The sequence below is a fragment of the Antechinus flavipes genome, chromosome 6, assembly GCF_016432865.1.
Source record: "Antechinus flavipes isolate AdamAnt ecotype Samford, QLD, Australia chromosome 6, AdamAnt_v2, whole genome shotgun sequence".
Lineage (NCBI taxonomy): Eukaryota > Metazoa > Chordata > Mammalia > Dasyuromorphia > Dasyuridae > Antechinus > Antechinus flavipes.
Window position 1 is genome coordinate 257,927,484 of NC_067403.1, and position 21,305 is coordinate 257,948,788.

Sequence of the window (21,305 nt, forward strand, 5' to 3'; positions counted from 1 at the left end):
GAGAGAAGGCAGACACCTCAGCCTGGGCTGCTCCGCTCCACATCTGCCCATCAGCGCCAACCAGCGTCCGGGGCGATGTGGTGCTTCCGGAGGCGCCAAGGACCGCTTCGGTTGCATGGGTGTAATTAACACGTGCGACTCCACCTGCAGGAATCCCCTGCTTTATGTAATTCAGAGGGCAAGGCCATTGTGTTCTGGGCCACTATTATTTCTTCTCTCTCCTCCTCTCCATAATCTCCCCTCTGACACCAGCAAGCGTCAGCTTCTATAGGCATCTGCCAACCAATGAAAGGTCTCTTCTCTTTGTCAATTAACTGACCAATTGCATGCGGTCATATGCGATCAGCAGCTGCGCTCTGGGATTCCTAGGCCCTTATCCTGCAACTTTCAGACATGAGCAGGTCGGACCAGCAGAGATGGGGGCAGGAGGCAGCACGGCAACAGCCTCCAAGCGCAGCCAGAGAGGGATGTCTACTCCAGGGAGACATCAGCCGGAGCCACAGCGAGGAAGCCAAAGCCCAGCTGCAGTCTCCGACCTTAGCAGCTGCATGACCCTGCTAAGTCCTTAACTAATCACGTCACCTCTACGTGCCCAAAGGTCCCTTCTGACTCTGTATCCTCCCTGGCAGGATTTGGGACTCGGTTTCCTCAGCTGATGCTACAATCCTTCCTCTGAGCCACTCCAAGTCCCTTCTGCCAAGGACCGGGAAGCCTGAGACTCACTGTGGTTTCTGCCATCAGTGCCTTCAAAAGATTCAATGATAAAGAGGAACTTGGGAGAAATTAGAGAGGGTCCCGTGTGACTGGCCAGGGCCGGGCTCGGCATTCAGCACCGAACCTGGAGGGCGGGCGAAGGCCTAGGAGGCCTCCTGTTCTCTCACCTCCTGTCTTCCAGAGAGGATCATGATTGCAGAAGAAATCTTTGCAAACATTTCAAAAGTTTCAGGATGCGAACCCTGCCTCCTGCCACCTCCCCACACCGAGAGCCAACTCAGCAGTCTGACATTTGTTCTCAAACTTCTGAAGAACCTTCTGCATTTACATACACACACTCTCGATTTCATTCTCTCTCCCCTCCCTTAGAGTAGGTCAGTAACTTACCTGACCTTCAATGTCAACCAAGTGCTAGAAATAATGCCTGTTAGTCCCACCAGCAAAGGTAAGGGAATAAGGAGACACAATGGGAGCAGAAAAGAGGAAGAACTCGGGAAAAAGGGACACACCTTAGAAAGGGAGCACCCCCAGAAATGCCTGTGGCCATTCCAAATTCCGGGCACTGATACATGGATGTCCCCAGTTAGTGAACAGCTTCTCTAAAGGGGAGAATCCAAGGCCACCTGGAACTCAGCCTCCCTCGAAGGTCACCCAGCTTCTGGCCTAGTGACCCAGGGGTGCAAGCATCACTGATGCAAGAAACCTCCCGAAGGTTCCCCTGGAGAAGATGCTTCCTTCTAACTGGAGTTCTCCCCCCCAGGGAATGGCCCAAAATGCCAGGGACAATTCGGACTTCTTCCTTCCGTCTCCTGCCCCCCCTTCTTGGGACCTCGTCACTGAGCGAGCATTAAATGCTGGTCACTGCTGATGCTGACTTTGCCAAGTATTCTTGCTGACTCACTTCTGGGCCAACAGACAGTTTTAACCCCAACTAGAAGAGCACCGACTGCTCTCTACTACACACCCTCTGCGACATCGCTCCCACCTTGGGGACAGCTGTCCCTGACGGGCCAACCCAGCCCGTGAGTCACCTGAAAGGATAAAGCCGGGCAAGATCCTCTCAGACTTAAATGCTCCCCTTTTCCTGTGTAGGCCCCACTACTCTCCCAGTTACCCAGGCCTCAAATTGAAGGGTTGCCCTTGGGTCTTCTTTCAGGCCCCCAAATCAATCAGTGGCTGAGTCCTGCCATTCCCACCTTCTAGTATTTCTTCTCTCTTCCCAGTACAAGTCTCAGCACCTCCCATCTGTGTTATGGCCATAACTCTTAGGGAAGAGCCACCCCCCCCCAGTCTCTCTCCACTTCTGTCCTCCATTCAGCTGCCCAAGTGACCTTCCTAAAACAGCCATTCAGCAAACCCTGAGGGTTCCCTATTACAACCAGGCTCAACCATCAGCCCCCCAGCCCCTGCCAACGACCCTCCCAGTCTTCTTACCTCACTCCCTCCACAAACAGGCATCTCTTGCTGTTCCTTGATTAAAATACTCCACCCCAATCTGGCAGAACTCCTTCTCTTTGCTTCTTGAGCAGGAAGTCCTCCCCAGTCCTCCCCTTGCCCAAGGGGCCTGCCTTGACGCTGATCCCAATGGATCCTCTCCATAACTTGTTTGTCCCTAGACTTTGCAAGCCTTTTGCCTTTTTTTCCTATGCCCAGTACTTAGCACAGCACTTGGCACACGGCTGGCACTTAAAAATGGGTGCTAGTGAGGTGAGGGACACTGCCAAGACCAGACTCAGCTGAACTGCTTCTCTTTCCCTCCTTTTAGTCTTTGTTACCAGGCTGGCTTTGCTGGGAAACAGAAGGAAGGACTTCTGTGTAAGTAACCAAGAGCACAGACCATTGGGCCTGCCCTTCTCCTCAAGGTGATCCTGCCTGTGTCACTGCTGAAGGTACCAGAACACAAGTAACCATCCCCACAGCGAGGTTGCTCACCTAGAGGGCCACCCTTTGAGGGAAGCCCTTTTACTGATCTTTTTTCTTCATTTGAGAACCATGAGATAGTACTTCCCCCTCACCCCACCTCAAAATCAAGAACTTAGAGCAAGAAAGAAAATTCATCTCCAAAGATCTAGTTATCAACTGGCTCAACTCCACCTGCCCTCCAAGACAGGTTGCTTTCTTCAAAGACCCTATTCCCTCTCCATTTAAAGATTCTAGATCATTCATTGGGGGAGATTTAAGGGATTTTCCAGAGCCGTTTTAATTAGAAGTGCCTTTTTCCCATGCACTAGTCTTACAACCCGCCTCCCGGGGAGGATACTGTTCCCATAACGTAATCTTCATTAGTGGTCAGTTGTCTTAGGAAATCTGACCAAAAGTCTGGGCTGTTCAATGTATCTCATTGATTCTTCCCGGGAAAACTAGAACTTAAGTTTCACCACAAGTGGGTTCCACAAAACATCCAACAACGAATGCCCAAGAAAATGGTCCGTGACACTGATGACACAATCCCTGACAGAGTAAGCAGCTCTCCTCCACCATCCCTTCCTGTGTAACAGCCCGAAGCACACACTGTCACCTGAACTAGCTAACCAAGGCGGGACTCAGCCCTAAAGTCTTCCAACTCCACGTGGGTCTGTACTATCTACTATATGGCCAGTCCGCCTTTAGGCAAGGGAATTAGGCAACAGTGACTCATTCCACTGGAAGTCCCAGCCCAGAGTCATTCCTGCTTCCACATGCTGATCAAAACCTCCTAAGAGTATCTCCCTGGATGACCTTCCACTTCAGGCAAAGGGGCTGCTCAGGAGCGCCTCAACACCCACAAAAAGTCGGCCTCCTAGGGTGAGCGTGTGAACAAATCCTCTGCCTTCAGAAAGGTTAAGAGCCATTTAGTACACTTTACTTACTGTTCATAAGGGAACAGAATCCAGGCCTAACACTTAGCACATTGTCTAACTACAGGGCATGCAATGGGTGCTGGCTAAAAGCTGGCAGATCGATTCCTCTGGGCCACTGATCGCTCCCTCTATGTACACAATATTCTGAAGTCTGGGAGGGAGTTAAAAAGAAGCCAAAGACCACCCACTAAGTGCTGTAGGAGATCACAAACCTAAATCTGGAGTTAGAATCCTGCTTTAGATACTTATCAGCTGCCTGACCCATGCTTCTCCAAGGGAAGGGTCTCCACCCTCCTCCCAAGGATTGTAGTAACCAAGGAGAATGCAGAGGTCAAGTATTTAAAGCATTAAATGTCAACTGCTGTAACTGATCCAAATCAGTGGCACACCTTAGGACATCACCAAATGAAAGGAAATTCCCGCAGCTTTTCTCCTTATCTGTGACCTCCTCTTTTTCAGAAAGCAAATCACCCCAGTCCTATTCACTCTTAACAAATCATAGGTACTATAGTAGCATAACGACCAAGTATAAATTCATAAATATCCCAATTTTTATCCTATTCCTATATTAAAGATAGTATGTTATTTGTCCTTTAAAAATAACATCTGGGGAAGCAGGATGGTACAGTGGATAGAGCACCAGCCCTGAATTCAAGAGCATATGAGTTCAAATCTGGTCATAACACAATACTTCCTAGCTGTGTGATCCTGGGCAAGTCACTTAACCCCAATTGCCTCAGCAAAAATAATAATAATAATAATAACAACAACATCTTAGGGAAAGGGACCCACATGTGCAAAAATGTTTGTGGCAGCCTTTTTTTATAGTAGTAACAAACTGGAAATGGAATGGATGCCCATGAGTTGGGGAATGGCTGAATATGGTATATGAATGTATTATTGTTCTGTAAGAAACGATCAGGAGGATGATTTCAAAGAGGCCTGGAGAGACTTACATGGACTGATGCTGAGGGAAGTGAGCAGAACCAGGAGATCATTGTACACGGCAACAAGAAGACTATACAATAATCAATTCTGATGGCTGTGGCTCTCTTCAACAGTGAGATAATTCAGGCCAATTCCAGTTGTTCAGTGATGAAGACAGTCATCTACACCTAGAGAGAGGACCCTGGGAACTGAGTATGGACCACAACATAGCAGTTTCACTCTCTGTTGCTGTTTGCTTGCATTTTGTTTTCTCAGGTTTTTTTTTCTTGATCAGATTTTCCTTGTGCAGCAAGGTAACTGTATAACTATGTATAAATATATTGGATTTAACATATTTAATATGTATTGGACTACCTGCCATCTAAGGAGGGGTGGGCGAAGGAGGGAAAATTTGGAACAGAAGGTTTTGCAAGGGTCAATGTTGAAAAATTACTCATGCATATGTTTTGTAAATAAAAAGCTTTAATTAAAAAAATTAAAAAAAAACATCCTAGTGAATCTTGGCAGATAGTAATAGACAACAAATACTTGGGAATCTAAAGTCATTTTAAAATTGAATTTTTCTTTCTATCTCTTCTTGCTGGATTTTCTTGGTAATAAGTAGAAATTCTAATGATTTACATTGGTTTATTTTATATCTTAGAATTTTGCTCAAATTGTTCATTCTATCAACTAGTTTTTTGGTTGATTTCATCATATTGTCGATAAAAAGGGAATTTCCTTCAATTTCTTTTTCCCTGTCTTATTGCTAGAGCTAGCATTCCCAGTACAATATTAATTAATAAAGATAAGAGACATGCTTGCTTCCGCCCTGATCTTACTGGAAAGGCTTCTAGTTTACCTCCATTACAGATAACGGTTGCTCTTGGTTTTAGATAGATCCATTTTCAAAAACCCTTACAAAATGGTTTTCATTCATTAAAAATTATATTTTTATCATTTAATTATGTCAAATAAAAATTTATCATTTAACAATTAAATGTCATTAAAAATCTATCTCGCCTAGAGCTTAGGTGTGAGAAACAAATATGTCTTAAGTGTCTATTACATGAAGGTGGTGCTAAGCATTTTACAATTTTTTTTTCATTTGATCCTCACAACAATCCTGAAAAGTAGATGCTGTTATCATTCCTATTTTACACTTGAGAAAACTGAGGCACAGAGGGATTAAAGGGTCATACAGGTAGTAAATGTCTGAGGCTAGATTTTAACTCAGGTCTTTGCTATTCATGTTGAAAAAAGTTCTATTCATTTCCACACTTCCTAGTATTTTTTAATAGGAATGGGTACTGCATTTTGTCAAAAATTTTTTGCAAATCTATTGAGATAATCATATGGTTATTGTTGTTTTTATTACTGAAATAATCAATTATGCTTGTAATTTTCTTAATATTGAACCAGCCCTATATTTCCGGTATAAATCCTGGTTTTAAATGATCATAAATATATGACCTTCATGATCTATTGCAGCAATCTTGCTAGTATTTTATTTATCACTTTTGCCTCAATGTTCACTAGAAAATAAACAACACCTATTATATTAAAAAAGACAAGGGACCGTTAAGATAATTCCAAGGATAGTTAAGCAAATCTGGCCTCACCCACTAGCTATGTGGCCCTGCACAAGTCACTTTAGCTGTTTGCCTTAATCTAAGATTTTTGGACAGTATGGTTCCCATGGTCACAGAGTCAGACGTGACTGAAAAATAACAAAAAGCTCCAAAATGACCACTGGTCAATTTTTAATTCCTATAGTAAGGATTTATCAGATGCTGCTCAGCTCAAACAATCCAGTTAGACAAAGTGCTCTGTTTTTTAGGAGGGGGACAGTTGATATTTCTGTTTCTCTCACTGTTGCTGTTGAAGGCAAGGGCTTCAGAGAAAAGGAAGACTTAGATGTGTTAAGTTTAAAAGCTGATGTCTGAGAAAAGACTTGTTCTTGGCCAGGGATATCTAACAACCACTGGTAAATAAGCATGAAGTCTGGCAAACTGAATCCAAATGGCTTTGCCCAACTCAAAAGAGAGGAAAGAGAGGAAGAAAATTGTCTTTATGAGTCGACACACTGAATAACAAAAAGCTTTGCTACAGGGTAGAGAACAATAGAAAATCCCAACAATTCATTGGAGATAAAATTCAAGAGAGGAGCCAACAATAAAATTCATGGCCCAGGCTGCTCAGATAATATGCACCACGTAAGAATGCCACAGGAAAAAAAAAAACAAAAACCCAAGAATCCACTACATCAGGAACATCTGACCGCACAGGTAGAACAGAGGCTTAGTGGAAAGGGACTAGAATTTGGCTTTGAATTTCTTCTCTTGCTCCAAAGAAAAAGAGATGGTCAAAGTGATTGGATGTGAGGAAATTCAGGAAGGAGATTGGGGAAAGCATCAGAAGCTGAAGCCCTAAAACCTCTGGAGTACATTAGAGACCACCTAGGCAGAAGGAAGAAATATAAGAGCTCTTGGAAGCATGACATAGGGGGACATTTTGCCTGAAGCAAAAGGCCTAATACTTGTTTTGGCTTCCCAGAAAGATGGAAGAACTGATGAACTGCATCTGGATCTCAGGTTCTAGGGTGGAAAAGAAGGGAAAAAAAAAAAAAACCTGTGGGTAGACGAGAAAGAAAGGAATGTTGAAGAGTCAGATCTAGGGGCCTCTGAGGAAGGCAGACAAGGGTCTGAGGCTCCTAGGACTTAAATTAATCCAAGCCCACCAAATTCTGAGGCCATCCCATCCAATGAGGAAGAAAAGGAACCAGCCCTGGAGAGTCTTGTCGATAAAATATGGAGCTCACAAAACTTAAGATTTTTAAAAGGCATGTCCAGAAAAAATAATTATTATTTTCACATCTGGACTTTGCCATGCTGTTATTATGTCAGTAAGACTTGCCCTCAGAAGGACTTGGTATAGTGCCAAGTCAGGTGGGACGGCCAATATATGAGGTAACAGACTAGAATGTTGGGTCAGATATTGTACTATTATACTTAATGGGGATGAGCATCTTTTGGGTTATACAGGTCTGAAAACACAGTTTGGCAAGCCCGGGGTGGAGAAAACCTGGCTGGCCATGAGCTTCAGCATGTCCCTGCGGCAAACTGCAATGTGCCCCTGGCACTCCTGAGGACAATCTGGGGAGGAAAGAGGACAAATGCCAGGGATAGAACTGGACATTGGAAAATCTGAGCTCATGTGGCAGCTTGATTTTGGGGAAAGAGCCTCAGTGTCCTTATCTGTAAAGTTAAAGAAATGAACATTTCCGAGGGCCCTTCTATGTGACCTGGAGAAGTTTTCTTGGTGAATCAAGTAAAACAGAAGAGTGGGCAGCAAGCTCCAAGTCCCCATGACATGCATCAAAGTATAATATATCCGACAGGCTGACTCTTTCAAAGCTGCCCCCTTTGTCTTATGCACAAAAGAGAACAGAAAGACAAAAACTTTCCGTAATCCTTTTTGAGGATGTAAAGCTTAGTTTGGCCCCAGAGAGCAGGAAATGGGAGAAAGGCAGATGGAGGCTGGCTTGCTGCAAGGTCTAACTTTCTAACAATAAGAGTTGTCCAAGTGAAAGGGGCTGCCTCAGGAAACAGATAACCCTCTCCCCAAGTTTTCCAGCCAGGGCTATATAACCATTTCCTCATGGGGATGGATAAGCCTGACCCTGAAGCTTCTTCTCCCACAGAATTTTTAAGTAAATTTTTCTAAAAAGACTAAAATGAAGATAGTAAAGTCCTCTTTTTTCCCCCTTTCTTTTGCTGAGGCAATTGGGGTTCAGTGACTTGCCCAGGATCATTCAAGCAGGAAGTGTTAAGTATCTGAGGCTGTATTTGAACTCAGGCCCGCATGACTCCAGGCCAGTGCCATCTAGCCCTCTTTTCACTGAATCTCCATTAGAAGTAATTGGATGCCGAGTGTAATCGGGTTTTTTCATTAATCAATCTCTAAGCCGCTTTCTACATGTAGACCCTGCCAACCAAAGGTTTAGCCCCTCTTCCTTCAGGACGGCAGGGGGATCTCCAGCGTTCCTCAAGAGGCACAAGACGTTGGCCCGTATCTCTGCCGAGCAGCCGTCGGACGTCCCACCAAGGTTTTGTGAGCCCTCTGTCTCCCTGGACAAACCAAAGCTCTGCGCAGAGCCCCGGCAGGGCCGCCATCTACACACTAGAAGGGGCTATTGTAACAATGACGTTCTAGTCTCGACCAGAAGCAGTGGCCAGTATTACTGCTGACGAGGTGGCTCGGTGAGGATGGCATGGCCTGAAGACAGGAGACCCCGAGTTCAAATCTAGGTGCAGACACAAGCTGTGTGACCCTAGGCCAGGTAAACTGAGCTGAAAGAAATGGCAAACCACTCCGGTATCTTTGCCAAGAAAACCTCAGATGGGGTCATGGAAGTTGGACACGATTGAAATGTCTCAAAACCAACAAGAATGAGCACTTCTCATAATCAATACTGATTTTAAAAAAGGTCCTATAAATAAAGCCTCAATTGGACAAGATTACTATGAAAAACTGAAACATAAACACAAAGATCAGACCACATAGGATAGGAAACCAAGGGATAAAGGCAATATTCTTAACTCAGGGAATACCATTAGGTTGCCCCACCTTCTTATACACAAACAAGAAAAAAGACACACACTGGATCTAAAGAGGAGCAGCTATGGATCTCTTCTCAAGCTCAGATTACCACAGTATCGGTTTCCAGCCCCGGTATGCGAGAGGGATGTGGCCACCATGAGACGCAATCCAGGGAGGGAGCATCAACTATGTCAGGTGATTGACAAATTGTGAGCTCAGCAAGGAATTCTATCCACTACCAAAGGGCAAATTAAATTCACCCATAATAAAAGACCCACCCGTTCAGAGGGGTCACCTCAATAATCTTCTAAAGGACTCTTTCCTGAGGGGCAATCCAAAACACCGACCTGTCATTTCTTAATGGAATACAAATGTATTAAACAGTGACTATGAGCACTGGTGAGAGGTGACAGAAGGAAAAGTTTCTATCCACTAAATTAAATGCTCCACAGATAAAAGAAAGTCATTTCAGAGGAAGAGGCTAACACAACACAATGACCGCAGCCTAGCAGAACTTGCCAAAAAAACAAATAAAATAAACAAACCTAACCCAAAGCCCCAACCCCCCCCCCAATCTCATCCATCTCCCCGAAAGGCCTGACACTCAGATAAACCTTCCCCACCAGTACTCCCCTCCAGGACAGAGATTTTTAATCACCTCACTTCTGACAATTGCTCTTCTTTCCAGGAATCCCAGACTCCAGGCTATTATGAGCAAGACACCCATCCCTCAGCTCCCAGGCCCCTCCTTGACTCAGCCTCCCGGCTACCATCTCCCGGTGAAGGATTTCCTGTTCACCGGCTGATCTGGACACACTCCTTTGCTTGTGGTTCCCTCCTGAGGGTAGAAGTTCCTGGGCCATCTTTGGTAGCCCTGACCTTTGCCTCACACAGTAAGCGGCACACAAGAGGCAGTTAATAAATGCACTCCACAATGGCAGACTCAAGAGTGCACCCACTGCAGCCACTCTCTCCGAGCTGTAAAAGCTCCAACCCTCACCACCAAGTGGCCACCACAAGGCTTCACACAGGGGAGGCCGGCTCACAGGCAGCTGAAAACACCTGAAATCACCCTCCAAAACTCTGACGTCATTTCTGGACTAACCCGGGTCCCAGCCTTTTGTGGCCCGCCGCCAGCTTCAGCTTATTTAGGCCGCTCATTTTTGCCCCTTCTCTGGAAATGGCAGTCGGCTGCTGGGGGGGATGTCGCTCAGACCCCCCCCCCCCACCTCGCCCCGTGCCTTGCCGGATCCTTCTTGGACACTTGTGTGTATTTGGGGAAATATTTTCCTGGGGAGGCCAGGGCTTGTCAGGGGGTTTCTATGGGCCCAACGCTGTAGAGGGATAAAGAGGAAGTGAAGGTCCACGGGCTCCATGTGCCACAAACTCGGCCTTCTGGGCAGAGAAATTGAAACTGATTGGATGTGGGCCCGCTGGGCGCAGAGCAAGCCTGCTCTGTACCCCTCTTGTGCCCCACAGCCCAGGGAGTTCTCTGCGGTGCCCCCGTGGGCAAATCCAAGGGAAGCCAGCAGGCTCAGCCTACTGTACTAGAACCCACACTAACCAGCCACCCCGCAGACCCGAAGCACAAGCTGCGGCTTCTCCGCCACCTTCTCTGGGGTGAGGTCCCAAGGAAACAGCTTTCTGCGTGTGTTAGGATTGACACTGACTGGGACTACATAAGAAAATCCTTTTCCCTTTAAGGGATTTTTAAAAAACAGTGGGAGCCAGTGCCTAGTGCCACCTTCCAAACAGGACACGACAAACTCAATTCATCGACATTCCCCATAGTCTGGATTGTAACCTGAGTGACCTTGGGCCCGAGGCCTTCCCTCACCAGCCTCAATTTCCCTCTCTGTAGAATTAGGAGGCCGGATTCCTCCATCTCCTGGCTCTCCAATCCAAGGGGCGGTGGGCTTCAGGACCCCCGCGTTCTAGAAATGGCTCTGCGGGAGTTGAGGCTGGGACTTCCCCAGCAGAGGGTAGGGAGGCCTTCCCAGAGGCAGTGGCCTTGGGAAGTGAATTAGGTCACCAGATAAGGACAGGATGCCTCAGGGCCTTTTAGTGGGCAGTTCCCGGGTTCCCAAACAAAAGGTTCCGCCACTAGCCTGCCAATTTCCCCCATTCCTGCCCCCCCTCCCCAAAGCTGGGGTGAGGAGGAGAGGAAGGGTGCCTCACATACCTAAGTTCCCCTCCCCGAAAGCCTCCGCAAAATGTGGGGTGAGGGGCTGGCCCCAGTCTGGATAGGGGTTGGGTCCCAGCCTGCTCTCTGGGATTCTTATCCCCGCCCCCCATCTCTAGGCCCCCAATGGGCGGGGAGGAGGCGGAGTCCGAGCTAACGGGCCAAAGGCTCTCTGCCCAGGGTCCCAAGCCCCCACCAGCCGCACTGGCCAAGGACTGAGCCTCAGTTTCCCCTCTGGCTCAGGGATGCTTTCCATCTCTCTCCCTTCCCATAGAGTTCTCCTTCTGCCCCCTCCCCAAGGTCGGAGCCTCATTTCCCCCGGGGGATGGGGAGCTCTCTTTCCCACACCACAGTCCATTTCTTCCTGGTTGGGAGAGAGGGACCTGGTCCTCCCCTCTCCCCCTCTCCGTTGTAACCATAGTTCTCTCCCCCTTTTCATGTTGGGGGTGGGGCCTGGCCCTCCCTCCCTCTCCCCCAGCTTCAGTCCCCATCTCTATGTTGGGGGCGGGGTCTGGCCCTCCCCAGTGGGGGTCGGACCTCAGTCTCTCCCACCCCCACCCCCACCCCCGCTCCCGGTATTGGGGGCGGGGCCTCTCTCTCCCCTCCTTTCCCCTCCCCCAGGGCCCGGCCCGGACCTGACGACGCTGATGTGGAACTGGTCCTCGGGCAGCGCCCTCCAGGCTCCGGGCAGGAACTCCTTGCACCAGAGGTAGGCCTTGCGGCGAGTGCGGGGCTCGGGGGTGTCGGCGTCGGCCGTGTTCTCCGGCTCGTCGGGCTCGTCGTCCCGCTCGGGCCGGCAGCAGGGGCCTCCGCCGCCCTCGCCGCCTCCGCGCTCCCCCACCTCGAGCTCAGTGTCGGCGTCGCGCTGCTGCGCGGGCCCCCCCACGGGCGAGGGCGCGCCCCCCCCGCCGCCGCCCCCCCCGCAGCTCAGCAACAGCCCCAGGGTCGAAGGCTCCGCTTCGCCGCCGTTACAGAACTTGGTCTTCATGGCGCGCGGGCCGAGAGGGCCGGGGGCGGGCGGGGCCGGGAGCCGGGGGCCGGGGGCGGAGGGGCCGGGAGCCGGGGGCCGGGAGCCGGGGACGCCGCACAAAGGGGCGGCGGCGCGGGGCGGCGGGAGGGGCGTGGGGGCGCCTCGGCCGCAGCTTCGGGCTCGGGCTCAGGCTCTGCTGCCGGCGAGGCGGCGGGGTCGGCGGGTAGCGGCCGGTAGCGGCGGCGGGAGCCGGAGCGGGAGCGAGGGCGGAGGCTGAAGCGCGGTCCACGGCGGTCGGCGCGTCTGAGGCGGTCGCGGGCTCGGCGCTGCCTACACCTCCCGGCGCGCGGCACGAGGAGCCCCCGCCGCCCGCGGCGTCACAGCCCGCCGGCGCCCATTGGTGCCCGCGAGACAGGCCCCGCCCCGGAGCCCACTTCGTAACCAACCGGCGGCCGGCGCCGGCAAGAAGGCGGAGAAGGCGCGGGCACCGCCCCCCGGCGCCTCGGGCTCTGCAGCCTTGCGGGGAAAGGCGGGGGGCGGGGCCACTCGGGCTAGAGGACCGGGTCGGGGGGAGGAAAGAAAGGGGAGAGGAGGGGGAGGGGGCCATACCAGGGGGAGGGGAAAGAGACGGAGGAACAGGTGGAGGGGAAAAGGGACTGGCGAGGAGCTGGGCAAGAAGAGGGGAACAGGTGGAGGAGGAGCCCGAGAGGAGGGGAAGGGTTAGCGGAAGAGAAGACAGAGACGTTAGGAGGAGGGGACTGGGCAGGGAAAGGGAGGAAGAAGAGGGAGGAGGAGAGAGAATGGGGTGAGAAAAGGCGGAGGAGGGGGAAACAGGTGAAAAGGAAGACAGGAAAAATGGGGAGGGGAGGGGGAGAAGGGAAGATGGGGGAGGGGCTCCCCTCCCTGGGCTGCAGGGGCCCTGCCGGCCTCAGGACTTGGTTTGGACGCCTTTTTAGGGCCATCCAAAATGCGGTGATATCAGCGAAAGGGAGGATGAGCCGGCTGGGGGCGGGGGGAGAAGGCCGGCTGGTACAGGCGCTGGGGATGACCTTGGGGAAGGGTGCCCGGCCCTGCCCACCGGCCTGGCAGATGGATGCGGGGCTCGGACCTTGCCTCGGCCGCCTCTCCGGCCCATCTGAGGACCCCGAGCTGGGCTACAGGGCCGGGCTTTCGGGAGACTTCTGGCTGCAGCCCAGGGAGGCCCCGCCGGGCTGTGGGAGGGGCAGCTGTTCACTCTTCCCAGGTGCTGACTGCCCGCAATCTGGGGCTGGCCCCAGACCCCTTGTGGGCCGGGAAGCCCCGACCCCACTGCTCCCAAGTCTCCCTTGAGTTAGGCCCGGAGCGGCCCTGCTTGTCGGGTCAGGGATGCAGGACTCTGGGGCCCGGGGTACTTGTAGCCTCTCTCCCAAGCTGGGTCACAAAAGTCCGCCTTTGGCCCCCGGGCCCTCCCCCTCCCCCGTTCCAAGGCTCCCCACGGGGTGTCGTTTTACAAAGGTGCCCGGCCACCAGGAAGCAGCAATGGCCTTTATGGCCTCCTCGCCCACTGCAGACACTCCAGGCCCGAGCCCGCGGTGGGGACGGCCGGAATAATCGCGCCCTTCCCCTTCTCGGGAGGGGGGTCGTTTCTCCCAGGGTGGGGAGCTGGGGAGGGGGAAGCCCAAGGTTCCGAGGCAGCGGCCGGCTGCCAGGCCCTTCCAGGTGACAGTCCCCTTTGTCCTACTAACCAATGACAGGCGGCTGGTTAATCTGGGAGGAATGCTGGAAATCTCCCAAGAAGAGATGAGGAAAGCTGTGAAAGGGAGGAGGATTCCCAGTGAAATGTGCCTTTCTTTTCTGATTGCTGCCCAGCTGAGCTGGGAAAAGCCAGGGTAGCTTTTGTGGGAGCGCAGCCCCCCGGGGGACGGGGAAGCTGCCTCATTAAGGATATTAGAGAGATTCCCAGGAGCTCAGACCCCGCAAGGAGCTGGCAGGGATGGGGCTGTGGGAGCCCACGGCGTCCATGCTGCTGCCAGCGGCCCCGGCCTCTCCCCTGCTGCCCACTGATTGGCTCCCGAGCCACTGAGCATGGCTTTGTGCTTCGGGTTCCTCATTGAGGGCTTTTGAGTTCATCCTCTCTAAGATTAAGGGAACTTGGTTTAGTTCCTTTGTGGGGGGGTGAAAACACTCCCATTTGCAGCCCAAAATCGGGCCTCAGATAGGGCCCCTGCCGTCCGTCCGGGCCAGAGCTTGGCTCGGCTCCCGCTGGGTGACCCGGGGTCGCCGCCACCTCTGCGAACCTCAGCTTTCTCGTGCCAGAAGCCTCCCTATAGCATGAAATACCAACCTAATGGACTCCAGATGATTCTACAAGTGAATCGCTCCATCCTCGGCCAACTTTTTATCTCGTCCCCATCCCCCTCTCCTTGACCCCTTTGTCACTGACGTTTCTCCATTCCTCCTTCCTCCTCGTCTCCGCTCCATAGGAAACGCGCACTGGCCTCTGCAAAACAGTGACCATGTACAGTGATTCCGCTTCCAGGCTCCTAAAGCTCTGTCTACGTCGCACTGTTTCTTTAAGTGACCACAGCCCTAAGGGGGAGGGGGTTCGGTAGGAAACGCACGCGAGCCTTCACAAAAAAGTCTGTAATGATTTCCAGGGACTCGTGCTTGGGGTTCCTAGAACACCGTCCATGTTGCACACACAGACACTACGTGCTTTTCGCCTGATGACACGACCCTAAGAGAAAGGGGGTCCCGGGAAAGTTTCGTGCTACAACGAAGAGACGGGTGTGAGTCAGGACCCGGAGGCAAATCACGGGCCCGCCATTTTAGTCGTAGTGGGACCGCCGGTGCCCCCGGCCTCGGAGTGCAGGGAAGGGACAAGGTAGGCAATCATGGATCCTGGAAGTGACAGGAGCCAGCGAAGTGGATGGCGCAGGCGAGGGACTCGGTGCGGCAGGGGGCGGACTGGAGGCGGGCAGACCCACCTTGCATTTGCCCAGGTCTGAAGTGATGAGCGCCTGTACCTGGGTGGGGGAGGAGACGGACAGACCCTGGCACCGGGCTGGATGTGGGGGCTGGGGGATGGGCAGATGCGGCCCCCTCTGGCCAACACTGCACGGTGCCACGGCCTCCATGGGAAAGCTCATCCCTGGCCTTTAAAGGAGGTGGAGGAGCTGAAGGTGCTCCATCGTGCCACCATTGGCCAGATTCGCCGGGTGCCGTGCCCGTGGGCAATCATAGCGAAGCCTCCAGAGGCAGGTCGGCAGCTTTCCCCAAAGCTCTTAAAGCAAAGGTCCAGCTTCCTTCCAAACAGAGGGAAGCCTGATCATCCCTCCCTGACCTCTTGCTTCGGGCCTGGCGGTCGAGCCCGCCCTGCCTCCGAGACCTTGGGAAAGCTGCTTTACCCTGCTCTCGCGGCGGGCGAGGCTCTGTGGCGTCCAGGGCCTAGTTCGGCGTCCTGCGCGCGCCAGCTCACCGAAATGGAATGACAAGCTTGCAGCCAACCAAACCTCCAGTCGTTTTCATGTGACTTGCTTTGCCGCGTCCCCTCCCGGCCAATCACATCTTCAAGTTAATGATTAAAAAAAGGTCGAACCTAAGGGGACCGACCCAAGGATACTGTCATGTGACCATTTCTTCCTCTGGGGTGACATATGACCATTACTCAAATCCTCTGAGGTGCTTACTCAGCCAACCTTTATCCGACTTGTCCATGAGGCTATCGGGAGGCGTGGCCCAGGTGCTTGCAGAAATCCAGAGCAATTGTTCACAGCGACTCCCCAACTGACCAAGCAATTCTAGCAGAGAAAAGGCAATGGGTTTGACTTAAGCTTTGTGAATCCATACTGGTTCCATGCGGTTACCAGTTATCTCTCCTTAAAAAAAAAAAAAAAAAAAGTGCTATCTTTAGTTTTTCCATCACCTACATTTCTTTGTCTCGTTCCTCCCCCTACCAGAGAGCCATCCCTATAAGGAATTTTAAAAAAAAGAACCAATTAATCAAAATTAACCGGCATATTGAAACAGTCTGACTCTATGTGTAGAGGCCCTGCCTTTACAAAGAGTTGTTCAGAGAGGCAGTTCCCACATGTCTTCCTCAGGAATAAGTTTGTAATGATGGTTTTCCAGTTTTGTTGCATTGTTTTTGGTTATTTCCTTTTTCATCATTGTTGTCATTGTGTATCTCGTCATCCTGTGTCTTCCCAGGCTTCTCTAGATCTACTTGGAGACTCTGTCCCCACTCACACTAATGAGGTCCCCGGCAAGGCTGGGGCAGAAAAGAACCTACAGAAAAAGAAGCAACAGAAAGGCCCAAGTCTGCCCGGGTGGGGAGAGCGGGGGCCTAGCATTGGCGATGGCCCTGGAGCTCTCGGCAATGACTCCAGGGGAGAGAAGGTCTCCCTCTTTGTGGACACCCGACCGACCAAGTGGCAATTCATCCCTGCTCCGGGGAGCCCACAAACTGCTGGCTATTCAGAGGGGTCCGGAGGACCGAGACCCACGATCCCTGCGTCTCCTGGCGGGCGATGGCAGGCCGAGGGAGCTGTGCTTGTGCACGAAGGCTGGCTGCTCGGTGTAACCATCCCTTTTTGTTTACCCATGAATACTTGCAGCTGTTTTTCTCTGGGTGTTCATATTCTTGGAGCACTTTTCTGTTGGGGAATGAGCCTTCTCCTTTTTAAAATTCAGGACCAGAGCCTTTCTCCACTTCCCACTGAGGGACTGTTTTCCTTACCCTGCACAGGGCCTCAGGGCGGTTCACTCCCTCTCTGCTCGTCCAATAAGTCCTGGCCTCCGTGCCCAGCCTGGGTCCAAGTCACCCTGGATCACCTTATCATCCACATGCGCCTGCCCAGCTCCCAGCCCGGTCCTGGCCATGTCATGCGCCTCTCTTACTCCACAGACCCACAGCCCAGCCTGGGCCTGCTCCGGGCTCGTGCCCGCTCCCGCTGCCCGGCGATCTCGGGACCCCCGACTTTGGCTCCCACCTTTCTCTGCTGTCCAGAGCGGCTTGATCTTGGCCAAGTCTCTTGTTCTCTCAGCCTCAGTGTCCCTGTCTGCAAGACTACCTCTTCTCTGAGATCTCCTCCAGTCCTAACAACGTGGGGGGCTACATCCGGGGCCTCCTTCACTCTCAGCATTTGACTTGTCAGGGAAAATCTGGGCCATGCAACGCGAGTCCATCCTGCTTGCTGACAGAGCCCTTCAGAACAGCCCTCTTAAGTTCCTCTGTGCATTAGGAAACTCCTACCCTAAGGGAGCTTGGAAAAAATACATAATGTACATTTTACTGAAAACAAGTTTTTAAAAATGTTAATTTCTCTGCGTCTCTTTGTACGTTTAAAATTGCTCCATCTGGGGTTTGAGTGTGAGTGTGTGCTTTGAGAGTATGCTGGTAACGGGTGCGCATGCCGTTGTTCTGAGAACCTCGTTTTTTGGGTCACTTCTTGTCTTTCCACATTTTCTTGTCACAAAGGTCAGAAGGACAAGTGTTTCTGGTGAGGGAGCGGGAGGCCTTTCCAGGGTGGCTTGACCAGCTTTGGTGTCCGCCTGTCACCTGATTCTCACCTGGGCTTCCTAGAAACTGTAGCTGCACACGGCCCCACCCTGATAAAAACCTTCCAGGAAGGAGGAGTTAGCCTGCCCAGCAGGAGGGGCGGAGGAGAACAATCTGTTCCAAAGGCCACTGCGAGGGCCAAAGCAGGCGCGTGGAATTCTGGGTCCGCCATCCGGGGCCCCAAGGTCGTCCGCTGCATCCCCGGGCCCCCTCGGGAACAAGAGCGGAGCGCGTCCCTTCTGCCTCCCTTAAATCCGATTTGTACGTGAGTCAGAGCAAACCCATGACTGGGTACCAAGGATGAACCACAGTAACAATATAGCCACAGACACAAAAAGATGATTGCAGATGAAACTGTGAATCTGTTTCATACCATTCCTTTTGTAAAAGTACAGCATAATGCAACATGCTTTCAAAGCTGTCCCGCTCCTCTGTGCTCCCTTCTGACCTCCTGTCAGTTCTTTTCTGCGTGTTTTTTAAAAATTATCGTTCATTAAGCTTTTTTTTTTAAATGTCATTTTGGGAGAGGGCCATTACCCCCCCCCCCCGCCCCACTTTTCTATCCCTTCTCCATTAAAAACCAAGAGAAAAAAAAGCCAAAGCCTTGTTATGAATAAACAAAGTCAAACAAAAGAAATCTGAAGATTAGATACTCGAAATAGGTCTCTTTCTGTACCTTGTGCTCATCTCTTCTGTGTCAAGAGGTGGACAAATTGTTTCATCAGTCTTCTGGACACATGAAGGACTAGAGTTCTTGAGGGATTCCGAGTTGTTTTCATTGGTAACGTTGTATAAATTGTTTTCTCCACTCTCATTACATCACGTCATAGTCCCCAGGATTCTGAAATCTGCACTTTTATTTATTTGTTATGACTCAACAATTCTACTGCACTCATAGACCGTAATTTATTTAGCTGCTCCCCCATTAGTGGGCATCCTCCCTAAAATCCTAGATTTCCCCCCTCTTTTAGTCTTCTTTTCAGTTCATTTTCCTTTTAACTTGCCCTCCCTAATCCCCATGTGTTTTGATGTATTTCTACATAAAACTGTGTGTGTGGATCCAACCCTCCGTTGTTCATTTCAGTTAGGAATGAAGTTCATCTGATGCCCACAGGTTCCCCTCTCCTTCTTCCACATTTCCGTAATTTTCTTAGATACCCCAAGAAATAGCAACCCCCCTCCCCCATTACAGGAGCCCACTTGGCTATAGAAAGTAATGAGTTTCAGATGCTGCATTATTAAAACCCCAGAACTAAAAATCATGCTGTGAGGAGACAATTCTCTATTTGCTTTCTTATTTATGTTAGTTTATTTTTTTGACTTTTCCTTCCCTTTTTCCTCTTCAATCCCTCAGAACAGAACTAGTCCATCCTCGGGACGTCAGTTTTTCTTTTCTAACTCCCTCAATATCCTCTAAAGGGATCAAGTTTCTCTTTCTTAGAATGGTAGCATTATATCATTGCACAACCCTTCCCAGTTCCTCAGAGAAATTTACCCTCAAGGTTTTTTTGAACTCTTGTGTTTGTATTTCAGAATTCTTACGTAGTTCTCTTCTTTCCATCAAATATGCTTGAAAGGCCTCTCTTCCATTAAAGAACCACCTTTATCCCTGTCACATTATGCTTAGCAGTTAGGATCTTTTAAAAAAGCAGAGTTTTCAGGAAGTCAAATGATATTTAACATTTTTATTTTGTCGATTGGTGATATTTTCAAAATATCAGCTATTTTATATTTTTTTCTATTTTTCATTTTCAATTTCGTTCTATTATTTTCTTCCTCGTGAAGTTATTGATATCTTTGAATTATTATGGGGTTTTTTGTTTGTTTGAATTATTATGAAATAATTCTGGGCATCTGTTACTTGGGTAAGATTTATATATATATTTTTTTAAATATGTATATTATAAACATCAATTACAAATAACATTAAATGACTATATAAACAAAAATTATATGTATAAATAATGTGTATCTTATACACTCTTTCCTCCAGAGATTTTTTTTTTACTTCATTTCTTTTCATTGCTATTTTTCCTGAGTCACTGCTTGCAGTTGTTACTTGATTCTTCTCACGGGGACCCTCCAGCTCTCCAATAATTGTGTGAACTGGACAATGTATTCTTGTATTTTCTCATCTTTCCCACTTTGATTTTTGAACTGGGGCTTTGTGCTCCTCATTGTGCTTTTAGGGGAGATGGGCGGTGTGGTTTGACCTTGTCCCGGGTCCCCGCTTTGACACCACATCCCAGGGTTAGCCCTCCCAGCTCCCCCTAGAGTTTTAAGGTTAAAAGTCCTGTACCCTCACATCCTTTATGACATATCCAGATAGAGTGTTCTAGAGATTAGTGCCCCTAGGCCTGGGCTGGCCTGATTTAAACACTGCGGTGTTGTCTTGATTGACCTTCCCGGAGGCTCCCTGTGTGATCCTGATTATTTCAGAGCTCCTGAGGCTTTCCCAGGGTCTCTTTTCATCTTGCTCCTCCAGGCACAAAGCCTTACATGCCCCCCATAGTTCCTAATCATCTCTGGGAAGCTGCGGGCTTGTTTGTCTAGGCTGGCTCTGGTTTTGTTTGCCTCCTTTCCTAGAGATTGGTTTTTAGAACTTGTATGGAAGATGCAATTTAACGTAGTTTCTCATCGGATTTCAACAAAATCGTTGCTTGGTTTGGTGCTGATTATAGTGTCTGGTACACAGTAGGGGCTTAATAAATGGTTATTAACCCTCTATTTCTGTCCGCCTGCATTTTTGATTTCCTTCACGGGCTAATTGTACACTATTTCAGAGTCCGATTCTTTTTGTACAGCAAAATAATGGTTTGGACGTGTATACATATATCGTATTTAACTTATACTTTAACATACTTAACATGTATTGGTCAACTTGCCATCTGGGGGAGGGGGTGGGAGGAAAGAGGGAAAAAGTTGAAACAAAAGGATTTGCAATTGTCAATGCTGAAAAAATTACCTATGCATATAATTTGTAAATAAAAAGCTATAATAAAATTAAATTAAAAAAAGAAAAAATAAATAAATGGTTATTGATTATTGATTGAAATTTTTTTTGGTATTTTTACTCTCTTTTTCTCCCATAATGCCATTTATTCCATGATATTAATAAATTTATTTAGCTGTTCCCCTTTCATTGGCCATATAGGTTGTTTCATTTTCATTTTCCATTGGTAGCAAGTCCTTGTTTCCCCCTTTTAGTACCTTGAGAACGAAGCCCCAGTTAAAGAATGAGTGGGTCAAAAGGCACGATTAGTGAGCTCTGGTTTATAGATGCGAAAACTGAGATCCAAAGAGATAAATCACAGGGGAAGCAAGTAGCAGAGGCTAGATTTGAATCCTGATGTTCTGGCTTTAAAGCCAGTTTCTTTCCATGACATCATCACTTAAAGGTCTGTTTTTTTTCTTTTTAAATAGCATTTAATTTTTTTCCAATTACATATAAAGCAATTTGTAACATTCATTTGAGGAACAAGGCAATTGGGGTTAAGTGACCTGCCTAGGATCACACAGCTAGGAAGGGTT

General features: G+C 49.6%; 1 protein-coding gene and 1 long non-coding RNA gene across 3 annotated transcripts in view; one reads left to right on the forward strand and one right to left on the reverse strand.

The window, feature by feature from the left end:
- Window positions 1-12,291, reverse strand: part of CHKA (choline kinase alpha) — a 39,647-nt gene extending 27,356 nt beyond the window's left edge. Inside the window, exon 1 of one of the 2 annotated variants that reach the window (XM_051964808.1) lies at window positions 11,901-12,291. In XM_051964808.1, coding sequence (XP_051820768.1) covers window positions 11,901-12,253 — 353 coding nt within the window. In that variant the 5' untranslated portion in view covers window positions 12,254-12,291. The remainder of the gene's footprint in view (window positions 1-11,900) is intronic. The other variant, XM_051964807.1, reaches the window with a different exon arrangement.
- Window positions 11,895-17,534, forward strand: LOC127540202 (uncharacterized). The gene is made up of 2 exons (XR_007948110.1): window positions 11,895-11,974; window positions 16,424-17,534. It is a non-coding gene; the product is annotated as an uncharacterized LOC127540202 (long non-coding RNA).
- Window positions 17,535-21,305: the final 3,771 nt, after the last annotated feature.